The 13,455-nt window shown below is 51.1% G+C and overlaps 1 protein-coding gene across 2 annotated transcripts in view; it reads right to left on the reverse strand.

The window, feature by feature from the left end:
• Positions 1–2,798: 2,798 nt before the first annotated feature.
• The window catches only part of MRPL37 (mitochondrial ribosomal protein L37), a 21,398-nt gene continuing 10,741 nt past the window's right edge, over positions 2,799–13,455 (reverse strand). The window contains exons 4-7 of one of the 2 annotated variants that reach the window (XM_081258452.1): positions 10,794–10,979; positions 8,442–8,599; positions 5,171–5,374; positions 2,802–3,291 (exon numbers count right to left, since the gene is read on the reverse strand). In XM_081258452.1, coding sequence (XP_081114578.1) covers positions 3,214–3,291; positions 5,171–5,374; positions 8,442–8,599; positions 10,794–10,979 — 626 coding nt within the window. In that variant the 3' untranslated portion in view covers positions 2,802–3,213. Of the gene's footprint in view, positions 3,292–5,170; positions 5,375–8,441; positions 8,600–10,793; positions 10,980–13,455 lie in introns of both variants that reach the window. The other variant, XM_081258453.1, reaches the window with a different exon arrangement.

Here is a 13,455-nt window from a genome sequence, read left to right on the forward strand (position 1 = left end):
CCCAGGTCACATACACACTTTAAGGGACTTTGTCCCGCCACAAAAGAGGAAGCAGGGAGATGCTGTCTAAAGCCCGAGGTGACCCTGGCCTGCTCCTACGCCAGTCTTGGGCCTGATGCTGAAGGACAGAGCCCAGCAAGTCACAGAGCCTCTGGCGAGCACCTGCCCTACGTCCAGCCTGAGTCAGCCTTGGGAGAGGACAGAGATGGACTAAAGGGCCCCCTGAAGTAATCCCACCTTTTCACGGAGCTTCTGAAAACCTCTAGACCCATCTACTTGAAACCTCCTGGTCAAATGCAGCCTGTTAATCCCAAAGTAGGGAAAACCTGAAAGGGAGGTGCTTTATTCCCACTCTGCAGATGAAGAAACTCAGGATCTGAGTGGAAGGTGGAATATAGGAGACTCTTGGAAATGGCGTTCCCCAGTCCACTGATGCCTGCCGGAAATGAACTGAGCTTTCTAATGGATCAACATGACACTTAAATACACGACCAAATGAGAGTACGTTCACATGTGCTCACAATGCCATTGTCAAAATTTTGGTTCCAAATGCCTGTTGCTTAAAAGTCCAAGTCCCTACAGGGCGACTTTTATACTAATAGTGGGACATCCCCGTCCACCCTCCTCACACAGTCCTCCTGCTTCCTTCTCCCAGACTCGCTCTGACTAGGCGAGTACTCTGTTCTCAAGTCTAAGGCCAAATAGGGCCTGAAAATCGTCCTGTATTTCCTCCCTCCCTGTGTTTGACGAGGAAGGTAAGAGGGTGGGGAGGATAAGGTAGGTGGGCGTTTGGGACTTGGGGAGGTAGGCACAGCTCTATGGAGGAAGCAGCTGTCATCACATATGAACTAACCAGTTCTTCACACTACACCACGTGGTGTCTGAGCCTCAGTCTCCTCACCTGCATGGGGAGGATAGAAACGCCAGTCCTGCCTGCCTCACTTTGCAGACCAGCTGCAAGGTGCTTGAAGGGAGAGAGCAGTGGGTGCCAGGCTCCACAGCTTAGCTGCAAGGTCACAGGGGACAGACCAAGGCCAACCACTAGGGCTGTCCTCATTCCAGGGGCTGGGATGAGCACCCAGGCCTGCCCTGTAACACGGGCACCCTTCCAGGGCAGTCCTCAAGCTGCAAGGTCACCTGCTGACGGCCCACTTACTTGCAGCCTCCGACCCACACGCTCAAGACCCAGGCTGGCTTCGCCCTCTCACTCCCCACTCTCCCACCAGTAGCAAGGGGGCTTCCGCCCCCTCAGCCTGGCTTCAAGCCACCACCATCACTCACCCAAGAATGACCGCAATGGCCTCCAGCTCTACTCGGTACAGTCGCCCTGCCAACTCACCCTCCACACGCCCATAGAGTGTTCTTTAAAAAAAATCCCTTCGACTCAGCAATTCTGCTTAGGAATTTATCCAATGGCTGCGCAGGCAGAAGCACTCTAAGATACGTGAACAAGGATGCTCACTGCAGCATTATTTGTAATAGCTAACAACTAGAAATAACTCGAATGTCCATCGACAGGTATTAATGCAGCTGCTCAAAAAAAACAATATAGCTCATATATGCTGATGGGGCAAGATCCTGCGATCCCAAGGTATTAGGTGAAAAAACGAAGGTGCAGAATGGTCTATAAATAGGATGACACTAAGCAATGTACATATATGCATCCTTATTATATATATACATTTTAATGGCGCTACATGAGAAACTCTAAGTTGTGGTTACCCTTAGGGAAAAGGACCAAGGTTGCCGTGGGTGGGGGCACAACTTTCATCTGGGGAAGCCTGAAGTGCCAGGATTCAAGGGCCTTGAGAGCTGGCCCCTCCAGCCTCTCCCCCGCCCTCCCTGCGCTCCCCATTTCCAACCACTCCCCAGTGCTCCAGGATCTTTTTCACCTCCCTGCTTTTGCACACCCGCCGCCTTCCCCAGTAACCCCTTCAAACACACCACCACCAGCCCAATCTGTCCTTTTCCCGGTAAACCCTGCCCCGCCCAGCCTAAAAGGTACCTTGTAAAGTGGAAGGAGCACAACCTGGGAGTCAGAGACACGGGGCTGGAAACAGCACTGTTACGGATGGAGGTGATATGGGCTCCCGGGCCCCTCTTCAGAGTGATCCTCCCACAGCAGGAAGTGTCCTGGCTGCCTGCGCTCAGTAAAGTCCCTCGGGAATCACACTCAGCCCAACAAAGCCACCCCACCCGAGGTCTCTCCCGAACTGGGAGCAGTGTTATCCAGTGACTGGTGACAAGTCACTGGTGTTTGTAGAAAGGCTCAGCACCTCGGCTCCATGAGGACAACTCTGTTCCGGGGGCCCACGGAGCCGGGAACCAGCCAAGGCCTCAGGTGCAAACTCACTGAGCTCAGTCCCTCCTCCATCCGGTGCTGCCACCATCACTCCCCACAGGTGCTGATCCTCAAGGCTCTCCCCAAGCTTTCACCTGCAAATCTCCATCTCAGGGTTTCCTAGGGGAGTCGACCTACAACACCAGCTGCATGACCTTCAGCAATTCCTTACACTATCTGCACCTCCTCATCTACAGGGCCCAGAATGCTGCCCGGCACACAGTAGGAATTCAACACTTTTCTTGAATGTGGAAACATTTACCTTGCAAGGGTTTTGTGAGGACTGAACAAGATGCTGTGTATAAGCTGCCTGGCCCAGAGCAGGACTTGATGCTATCTGAACAGAGGCCAGCCGAACCAGGGATGTTCTCAGTCCATTAACCAAGGTACTAGGGAGAAATTTACAATGAATATTCTATTCAGATCTTCTGCAGTCATTGTGGAATGTGTCCACAATTTAAGTAATGCCATAGAACCTAGCGACCATCACAGAACACCTAATATGAAGCAAACAGTGTAGGTCATATTAGCCTCATGTTTCAGATGAAGAAACTGAAACTCAGAGATGAAGATTCTTATTTAAAGTCACAAGGTGGGTCACGGACAAAGCTGGGGTAGGTCAGGTTCCAGGGCCAGCACTTGTGCGGAGGCAGGCTCATGGCAAGGGCCCGCACGCAACTGTGGGTGCCCCTCCTGACGGCACCCCCACAACAAGCACAGGCTCCAGTGCACCGGAAGGGCTCTTTATTGTCAGCGAGACCACCAGCCAAAGGAGCACTGGGCTCCGAGCAGGCCCCAGGCACCACCCAGGCCCCAGGATCCTCAGGGGGAGAGGGGCACAGGGAGCTCCAGGCCTCAGAACGGTCCTTGGCTCACACAGCACCGTGCAAATACAGAGCTAAAAACTTCCTGAATGTCTCTGGCTGGAAACCAGTCGGCCCAACAGGTTCCTGGAAAGAACACAGCCCATTAGGATCCTGCTACTAGGTTTAATGGCAGCAATTAAAACAAAGGTCGGTTTCATGCAAATCCTAAGTGCCTGGATAATAACTGTTTCTTTCTCTCACGACCAAGGAGGAGCGCTGGGGAGCTGGTGCCAAGAGATGCTGGGGGCGCTGGGCTAGCGAGGAGGATATGAAGCATCCCAGAACCTTTCAGCCAAATCGTCTGTTGACATGGCCCAGATCCCTAATCCTGCTCACCTCAACCACCACAAACAAATGTTCTGTTGCCCCTTTTAATTCCCAGGGACAATAATCCCTCATTCCTTCCACACACATTTATCAGGCACCTTCTCTGTATCAGAGCTGTGCCCAGTGCTGGAAACCCAATAATGACTTGAATCTGGCTCCCACCCTCAAGGAGCTTCCAGCCAGGTTTGCAATAGTGATAATACAAGGTGATGGGCCTCATAACAGAAGTAGGAAAAGGATGCTAAGAAAACAGGGGAGAAAATAACTAACTCGTTGACTTCCATACATGGAAGAGAGCATGTATGAATGGGTCTTAAAGGGCAAGTACAACAGAATGGGCCAGAAAGAAAAAAGAAAGGAGACTTCAGAGAGGCCAGTACATGCACTGGTCCAGAGGCACGAATGAAGGTGGGAAGAGCCAGGGCGAGGCTGGAGCCCAGGGTCCGTGCTGGTGGAGGTGGGGTGGGTGCGGGAAGAGACAGGTAAGGAGGGGTCACGTGACCACACCAGCACAGGCCTGGAACTAAGTCACTATTTTGGAAGGAAGAGGCTGAAAGAAGAGGACCTGAAGACGTGAAGGGGAGAGGGACAGCACAACTAAGAGCAGAGGGACGCGGAGGAGGCTGGTGTGGCCGCACAGGTGAGGGACAATGAATGGTGTCTGGGGCCAAAGAGAAGGGACCAGACCAGTAGGCATTTCAAGGGTAAACAATATTGACAGACACTGGAGAACTCATCACTCCACTAACATACAGATAATGTTCAAAGGCTCAACAACTACATTTAAACAAATCTACTCAGGCCCTGTGTGGGACATGGCTCGTCAGCCACAGATCCAGCAGCACCCCACTCTGTTCTCTCTCATCCCCCAATCCTGTTTTGTCTCTTCAGAGTGCTTATCACTGCCTGATATTACATTATGATTCTATTTAGATACTGCCACTGCCCACTACACAGAACACAGGCCTGGTCTCTGTCAGCTGAGCACTGAAGGTGCAGCAGGGAGCGACACTGCCATGGAGGAATGAAATGAATGCATCATTCACGGACTCAGCCTTTGAGGAGCTCGGTGCTCGGTTGAACAGAGGAGAAGAACACATAAACAGATAACTATAGGACGGCAGCATGACTGCGCTGTGATGGGGGGACCCAGGGGCTATGGGAATCCACCCAAGGTACTTAAGCAAGGCTGGGATTGGGATGGTGGGTCTTTATGCTAAACCTGGAATGACAAATAGAGGACAAGCAGATGACAGAGAAATGGGGGAGGTTGGGTGGGGGAGAGGGAGGAGGGAGCAAGAAGGAAGCAGCCTCCTCTGTAAAGGGAACAGCACCTACTGGGATCCTGAGCTACTCAGGCAGCAGCGCGTACTGGAGAGCTACAAGGAGCTGGGCGTGGTGGGCGCTGGGGAGCGTGGGAGGTGATGTGAAGAGCAGGCTGGGACCCAGGGTGGAAGGCGCTGTTTTAGGTAATGGGCAGGGCTGAAGTATCCCTCCAGGCAGAGGTCCCGAGCGTGAAGACCCTAAAGCCGGGGCCCCACTCACAAGCATCCCGTCAACCCCACGCCAGGCTCACTCTGGGGAGGGTGAGTCCTGGCCCTGGGCCCATCACCAGGCCAGAGGCGGCTGGACTTACCACAACTGTCTTCCTTCTGACCACCGGGAGACACCAAAAATGCTCATAGAGGAGCTGATCCGAGTCTACCCAGACTAGATTCTTGACACCCTCATCAGAGGCCAGATCTGTGGTGTTCAGCTGTAGCACCAGGAACTGGAAGACACGTCCATCAGTGCCCACACTTTGCACGACTACTGGCTGCTCCAAAACCTTAGTGTCGTTCTGAGAGGAAAAGAGGACAAGTAAATCAAATCAGAAATGGTGGGGTGAAAGGAGCAGCACAAACCAGGCAATTTCTAGTTCTGGCCTTTGAAATAACCCCCCACCCCTCTTTAGTGGTTCCCCCCGCAAGACACTGAAAAGAGAATGCGGAGTTGAGGGCACTGTTCAGGGCCAGGCCTTCTCGCCCGCACCCAGCCTGGCTCTGCCTGGTCTCAGATGCCTCGTGGCCCCGGGGTACCTGCTCTTCAACTTGAGCACATTAAAGTACTAATTCCTGCCACTGAGAGGTGATTGCCAGGCAAGCTGCACAGTACAGAAGGATGAGCTGGGAGGTTAATGACGGCGAACCCCTCAAACTCATGGCTGTAACCTGACGGATGACAACAGTGACGTCTATCAAATGTTAACCTGGAGGGTCAATTCATATAATATATATAATCTCATTCAGCTCTCACTCCATCTGACAGTTGAGGAAACAGACTGGGTGAGGCAGTGACTCATCTGAAGTCACAACGATGTGTGGCATCAGAACCTACAATGGCTAGTGCTAGACCAGTCACACTTTCCATCTGCCTTACTTTACTCCTCAGGGCTGGGCATCTGGAATGCCCTAAGCCCACCGGCAGGCATCTCACCTGAGCTTCAGCCTCTCAGTGCAACTCTGAGTATACGTCAGATTCCTGAGTTTCCACTCCAGCTGTGTCAGCCCCAGGATTCCACCAGTCAACACATTTGCTGATTACCTCTTTCAATTAGTGCCACTTGGTAACAGTAATACTACTAGCAACCATTTACTGAAGGCCTCTCATGTGCCAGGCATCACACCAGTTCTACATAAAGTCACCTCTAATCTCATAAATCCAGTGGTATATACCCACTTAACAGATGAGAAAACTGAGGTTCAGAGAGGTGGTATAATTTGCTCAAGGTTACGCAGGATCAGACCCCAGGCTATTAAATCACTTGGAATCTTATTGTTCTGGTCTACACCTAGTGTCCCACTGTATCTGATAGTAGCTCCTCTGCCATTCTCAAAAGTATACCAGTCTGGATGACAAATCATGTTCACCCGACTGAGCCTGCAGGAGTCCAGTTTGGTGACTGCTATCCACTGGACAAAGATTCAATAGGCAGGCCCCATGAAGCAAAGCATCCTTGATTCAAAGATGCTGCCTACATTCACCGCTCCAGGGCTGAATCTGACATTAGGAATAGCTAATGTCAGACCTCAGTGTAGGCCACGCTGGGACCATTGGCCTTAGAAATACCTGTTTTTAGCTGCATGAGAAATAAAAAAGAAAAGTACCTCTAAGTGTTAGCTGAGAATTCTGTATTGACTCTTATCTCCCTCTACAGATCAATAAAACTGCAGGTAGTACATAAATTTCTCAGCAATTTTACCTTTTACACAGAGGCTCTTCCCATAATTGCTCAACTTCACATCCCCAGGAATAATTTGTACCTGGAGGGGTTGGGGGAGGCCTCCTCTCCTACCCAACTGGGTGGCAATTAGTGACAGCATTGCTACCCATGCTCTGCTGGCACAGAAGCTACAATGAGCCTGCAGGCCTGGGACCTGGCACGTGACTCTCTCTGCCTCCCTATCCTTGCCCAGAGTCAGGAGGCAGCATGTCCTTTGAAGCTGGAGCGATCAGGGCTCCAATGCTTGCTTCCCTACTCATTAGCTGTGGGATCTTGGGCAAGTTACCAAACCTTCCAGAGCCTTCAGAAAGTACGTCAGAGAATATGGGAATTAAGATAACCTCCCAGGGACTCTGGGGGGACACAAGAAGGTCACATAAGGATGTGACAGCTGCTCATCTCTTAGCTGGGTGACCTTTGGGGAAGTGATTGAGCCTCCCTGAGCCTCAGTTTCTTCGTCTGTAAAATGAAGCTAATAGTATCTGCCACGGGGGGTTGCTACAAGGATTAAATAATGCAATGGTTCTCAAATTTCAGCGGAGTGTTTTTCAAACTTGAGCTTGTACCAGCATCGCCTGGAGGGCTTGTTAAAACAGACCGCCAGGCCCCACCCCCAGAGCTTCTGATGCAGGATGTCTGGGGTGGGTCTGAGAAGATGCATTTCCAACAAGTCCCCAGATGATGTTCACGCTGCTAATCCATGACCATATTTTGAGAACCACTGCTATAAAGAGCCCTAATTAAATGTTTGGCATGTAGCAGATGCTCAATACAGGCAAGGTCCATACTACTCTCTATCTCATTAGGCTAATCACACTGTACCAACCTCAGTGAGACCAGGTAAGATGGGAAACAGAACATTCTGAAGTTCATCACTCCTCCAGGAGGGACTTAGGCTCTAATCAAGACCTGGGAGCCCGGCAGCAGCCCTCAAAATCATCCCTCCCCTCCCGCCCCACAACACATACAAAAACCCAGGGATCTGGTGTCCCAGGCCTGCTTGGGGACTCCCATATTGCCATCCCCTTCCTGGAGGCCTTCGCTCCCCCGCCAGGCTTTCCTCCAATCGTGGGACAGCACTGTGTGACAACCACTCAGCCTGCATTCTGTAACATCTAGGTCCCTGAGACCTCCTCTTAGAATCAAAGGGCTACCATCCAAGTGGTATCTTGGGTCCTCAGAACCTGTCCTGAGTGGGCAGGCAGGTCTGGGCCATCTCCTGCTTCACTTCCTCCTGCCTACCCGATGGAGCCTTGTGCTCTGGGCTCCAACAGTACATAACAGAGGCAGTGTGCTGGAGCACAGACAACTAAAGCCTTAGGAGTTGGGTTCACCTAGTCCCAATCCTTTCTCCACCACTTACTGCTCTGTAATGCTGGACAAGCCTCCCTGGGATTCAGAGGCATAATCTGAAAAATGGCGATCGCGATGAAACCTTGTGGGTTACTGTGATAGAAAAAAATGAGGCATCTTACATTAAAGACAAGCACATCGTAGGCCCCCAGCAGATGGCAGCTCATCTCTGTAGGGTGAGTGGAAGTGCCTCTCCCTAAAACTCCTCAGTCAAGCAAAAAAATACATCCCTCCATGCCCCCTTTCCTTTGAGTAGTGTAAGGCAGCTCGGTGGTCTTCTCCACATACGTACCCCATAGAGGAGCCGAGCCTGAGCCAGGGCATTGCCAAAGGCAAACAGGATCATCTTGGCCCGCAGCTGATCTGGTTGAAAGCGGTGTGGTCGTAAATTGGCTGACTCCAGCAAATACAGGGTATGGGGATAGGGGTAAGGATAACCCTCCCGGAATCCTGCAAGACATGTCATCATGTGGAGGGGTAGAAAAGATTAATCAGCCTGCCCCAAAGCCTCAGGGAAGCCACCCGACCTCAGCTTAGTGCCAGGCACGACAGAGACTCAGTAGAGGTAGATATTATCACTATAGCTCAGGGGCTGGCAAACGTCAACCTGCCAGCCTAATCTGGCCCATTTTTGAAAATAAAATTTTTACTGGAGCACACCCACACTCACTCATTTACATATGTCTATTATGTAGCTGTGACGGAGACCATACGTGGCTTGCAAAACCTAAAATACCATTTGGTTCTTTACAGAAAATGTTTGCCAACCTGTTCCAGGTGATTCTTGCAGGCTAGCTCTAACTCCACCCCTTTCTCACTCATTCAAGCACACAGATGATAGTGATATTAGAAGGATAACCTGAAATCTATGGTAATTATTTTTTTAAAAAGCACATCACTTGCAAAATTCAATACTTGATTATTAGTAACAAATGACTTGCCTCATACCTCACAACACTATGCTGAGCATCAAAGTTCAGCACTTGTTCCTCTCAGCCACAACCCTGCCAGGTCACCACTGCTTCCCCTACATGGCCATGAGCAAACCCTCGGAGGCTGGGGGCTTCTAGAGTGAGTGACCTGGATTAGCGAAAGTGGGTGAAACAGAGTCAGAAAGAGGCTGGGAAAGTGTGGGCTCTGAAAATCCCAGAGAAGAGCACGACTTAAGAAAAAGAGACATGACTTTCCTGTCTGCCTCAGCTCCTTCGCACGTGTGAGTACCCAGCACTCACTCTCTGCCAAGCTCTAACACAGGAACCACGAACAGAGCCCACGTGGTGCCTGCCGCTGCCTTTGAGGGGTTCACCAAGTCTAGCGGGGAGACAGACAGGAAAACTGATCACATCCACACAAAGGGACATGTCAAGACACGAGGGGAGCCAGGGGGCTGTGTGAGGACAGACGAAAGGCCCCTGACCAGACTGCGAGGTTGCAGAGCATTTCTGGGAAGAAGTGAGTCCTAAGATGAATTGTGAGGCTGGAGAGAGGGTTAGAGGGCAGATGAGAAGGCCTTCATGTGATCAGCTAAGGAGTTCAAACTTTATCCAACAGGCAATGGGGAGGTGGGCACGGAGAGCAATGGGATTAAATCTGTGTTCTGTAAAGACGACTCTGGGGCTTCCCTGGTAGCACAGTGGTTGAGAATCCGCCTGCCAATGCAGGGGAGACACGGGTTCGATCCCTGGTCCGGGAAGATCCCACATGCCACGGAGCAACTAAGCCCGTGAGCCACAACTACTGAGCCTGCGCTCTAGAGCCTGCAAGTCACAACTACTGAGCCTGTGTGCCACAACTACTGAAGCCAACACGCCCTAGTGCCCGTGCTCTGCAACAAGAGAAGCCACCGCAACGAAGAGTAGCCCCCACTCTCCACAACTAGAGAAAGCCCGCATGCAGCAACGAAGACTCAATGCAGCCAAAAATAAATAAATAAATAAATTTATCAAACAAACAAACAGAAGACTACTCTGGAACTGTGAACTAGAGGGACCAGAGAGAAAAACAGCCTGGGTCAGACTAACCAGTCGAGAGGTTGTGGTAACAGGCTGGATGAGAGGCAGTAGGGACTGACCGCGGTGTGGCTGTGGAAAGGGAGAGAGGCTAAGGAGGAAGGTGCTACCTTAATGACTGAGTGGATGGCAGGAACTGCAGGCCTGCGCAGCCTGACTCCCTAGTTTCTGTCTTGGCTCACTGGGGAGGTGGTGGTGCTTTAGTTGATGGAGGTGGGATGAAGAGCCCCATTCAAGGACCGTGGGGCTTCCTCCATCCTAGCAGGAGGTTGGCAGAGTTTACAGGGTACACAGAGAGGGGGTGCCTTTCAAGGGAACTATGAATAAAGGAAACATCTGATGCCTGGTCAAAAGCCCCTCAAGCTACCCATTGTAACTGATGTAACAGAATTACTTCTCAGGGGTCAAAAGTAAAGTCAGCCTTTGAGCCAATCCAAACCTCCCTGAGTCTCAGTTTTCTTGCCTATAAAATGGGGTTTACTGGTACCTATCTCACAGGGCTGCTACATGGCTCTTAGGAGAAAATGCACATGAGGTGCCTAGCAGATACTAAGCACTCAGTGTTTCCTTTCTCTTTGCAGAAAGCTTGTCCCTCATCTGCACATTGCCTAAAAGTCAAAGGCTTTGATACTTACCTGTGTCGTCCTTCACATCATAAACATTGCATTCCTGAAGACCCAAAGTGGGAGATATGGGATAGAAGGTCTCAAGAACATGATTCTTAGTAGCTTCTACTTCCTCTCGGGAGGCTATGGGGGGCAGAGGGTCCTTGGCATTCAGTCGGGCTCCACTGGAACCATGGACCTGAATAAGAGTAGACTCTAAAGGGGGAGAAAAACAATTAGTCTAACCTGGTCTAAAGCCTTAGCGAGGCAAAGTCTAAAGCTTTCATCCTGCCATGCTCCTCAAGTCTTTTACAGCTTTACTATCTAATCTGCCTCATCACAGAAAACAGAACTTTGGAAATTCATCCTTGTGCTTATCATGTAAGCAGGTGAGCCTCCTTCACTTGATGTCCGGGTGCCATCCTCTGCCTCTGCCTCTGCTGGGCCTTGGAGTAGACAAGGAAACATCAGATCCAAAGGACTGAGTGGCCTGGCTGAAGTCACAGAACAAGCATGTAACAGGACTGGAGTTGAAATGAAGGTCACATCATTCCTAATCTAGTGATCTTCATTCTAAAGAACAGAAGGGGACATGAGAACAAGATGGTGGAGGAGAAGGACCTGAGCTCACCTCCTCTCACAAAAACACCAAAACAACTAACTGTTGGGCTTCCCTGGTGGTGCAGTGGTTGAGAGTCCGCCTGCCAATGCAGGGAACACGGGTTCGTGCCCCGGTCCAGGAGGATCCCATATGCCGTGGAGCGGCTGGGCCCATGAACCTTGGCCGCTAAGCCTGCGCATCCGGAGCCTGTGCTCCGCAATGGGAGAGCCCGCAACAGTGAGAGGCCCACGTACTGCAAAAAAAAAATACAACAACAAAAAAAACAACTAACTGCTGAACAACCATCGACAAAAAAGGACTGGAACCTACCAAAAAAGATTCTACTTCTAAAGACAAAGAAGAAGCCACAACAAGATGGTTGGAGGGGTGCATTCGAAATACAATTAAATCCCACATCCACTGAGTGGGCGACTCACAGACTGGAAAATAATTACATCACAGAGGTTCTCCCACAGGAGTGAGAGTTCTGAGCCCCACAAAAGGCTCCTCAGTCTGGGGGTCTGGCATCAGGAGGAGGAATCCCCAGAGCATTTGGCTTTGAAGGCCAGTGGGGCTTGAGTGCAGGAACTCGACAGGACTGGGAGAAAAAGAAATGCCACTCTTGGAAGGCGGACACAGGGTCTTGTGTGCACCAGGACCCAGGGGAAAAGGCATTGACCTCATAGGAGCCTGGGCCAGACCCACCTGCTGATCTTAGAGGGTCTCCTGGGGAAGTGGGGGGCCGGGGGGCAGCTGTGGCTCACAGCGGGGTCAAGGACACTGGTGGCAGAGGTACTGGAGAGTACTCATTGGCGTGAGCTGTCCTGGAGGCCACCATTTTGATGCCAAGACCTGACCCCACCCAACAGCCCACAGGCTCCAGGGCTGGGATGCCTCCAGTCAACCAACAGGGCGGGAACACAGCCCCGCCCATCAGCACACAGGCTGCTTAAAGTCTTCCTCAGCCCACAGCCCCCTCTAAACACACCCCTTGACACAGCCCTGCCCGCCAGAGGGACAAGACCCAGAGACACCCACCAGTGGGCGAGCACCAGTCCCTCCCACGAGGAAGCCTGCACAAGCCTACATGTAAGAATGGATACTATAAAACTCTTAGAGGAAAACATAGGTAGAACACTGACATAAATTGCAGCAATATCTTTTTTGATCCACCTCCTAGAGTAATGAAAATAAAAACAAAACAAACAAATTGGAAACTAATCGAACTTAAAAGCTTTTTTTTTTTTTTTTACGGTACGTGGGCCTCTCACTGTTGTGGTCTCTCCCGTTGCGGAGCACAGGCTCCGGATGCGCAGGCTCGGCGGCCATGGCTCACGGGCCCAGCCACTCCGCGGCATGTGGGATCTTCCCGGACCGGGGCACGAACCCGTGTCCCCTGCATCGGCAGGCGGACTCTCAACCACTGCGCCACCAGGGAAGCCCCGAACTTAAAAGCTTTTGCACAGTAAAGGAAACCATAAACAAAACAAAAAGACGACACACAGAATGGGAAAAAGTATTTGCAAACGATGCAACTGGCAAGGGATTAATCTCCAAAATATACAAACAGCTCATGCAGCTCAATATCAAAAAAAACAACCCAATCAAAAAATGAGAAGATCTAAATAGACATTTCTCCAAAGAAGACATACAGATGAACAAAAAGCACATGAAAAGATACTCAACATCACTAATTATTAGAGAAATGCAAATCAAAACTATTAAGAGGTAGCACCTCACACCAGTCAGAATGGCCATCATCAAAGTCTACAAACAGGGACTTCCCTGGTGGCACAGTGGTTGAGAGTCTGCCCACCAATGCAGGGGACACGGGTTTGAACCCTGGTCTGGGAGGATCCCACATGCCACGGAGCAACTGAACCCATGCGCCACAGCAGCTGAGCCTGCGCTCTGCAGCCCGCGAGCCACAGCTACTGAGCCCGTGTGCCACAACTGCTCAGGCCCGCACTCTTGGAGGCTGTGCTTGGCAACAGGAGAGGCCACTGCAATGAGAGGCCCGTGCACCACAGTGAAGAGTAGCCCCCGCTCACCACAACTAGAGGGAGCCCGCGCACAGCAGCAAGGGCCCAA

The sequence above is a fragment of the Mesoplodon bidens genome (genome assembly GCF_964165515.1).
Source record: "Mesoplodon bidens genome assembly, chromosome: 2".
NCBI classification, from domain to species: domain Eukaryota; kingdom Metazoa; phylum Chordata; class Mammalia; order Artiodactyla; family Ziphiidae; genus Mesoplodon; species Mesoplodon bidens.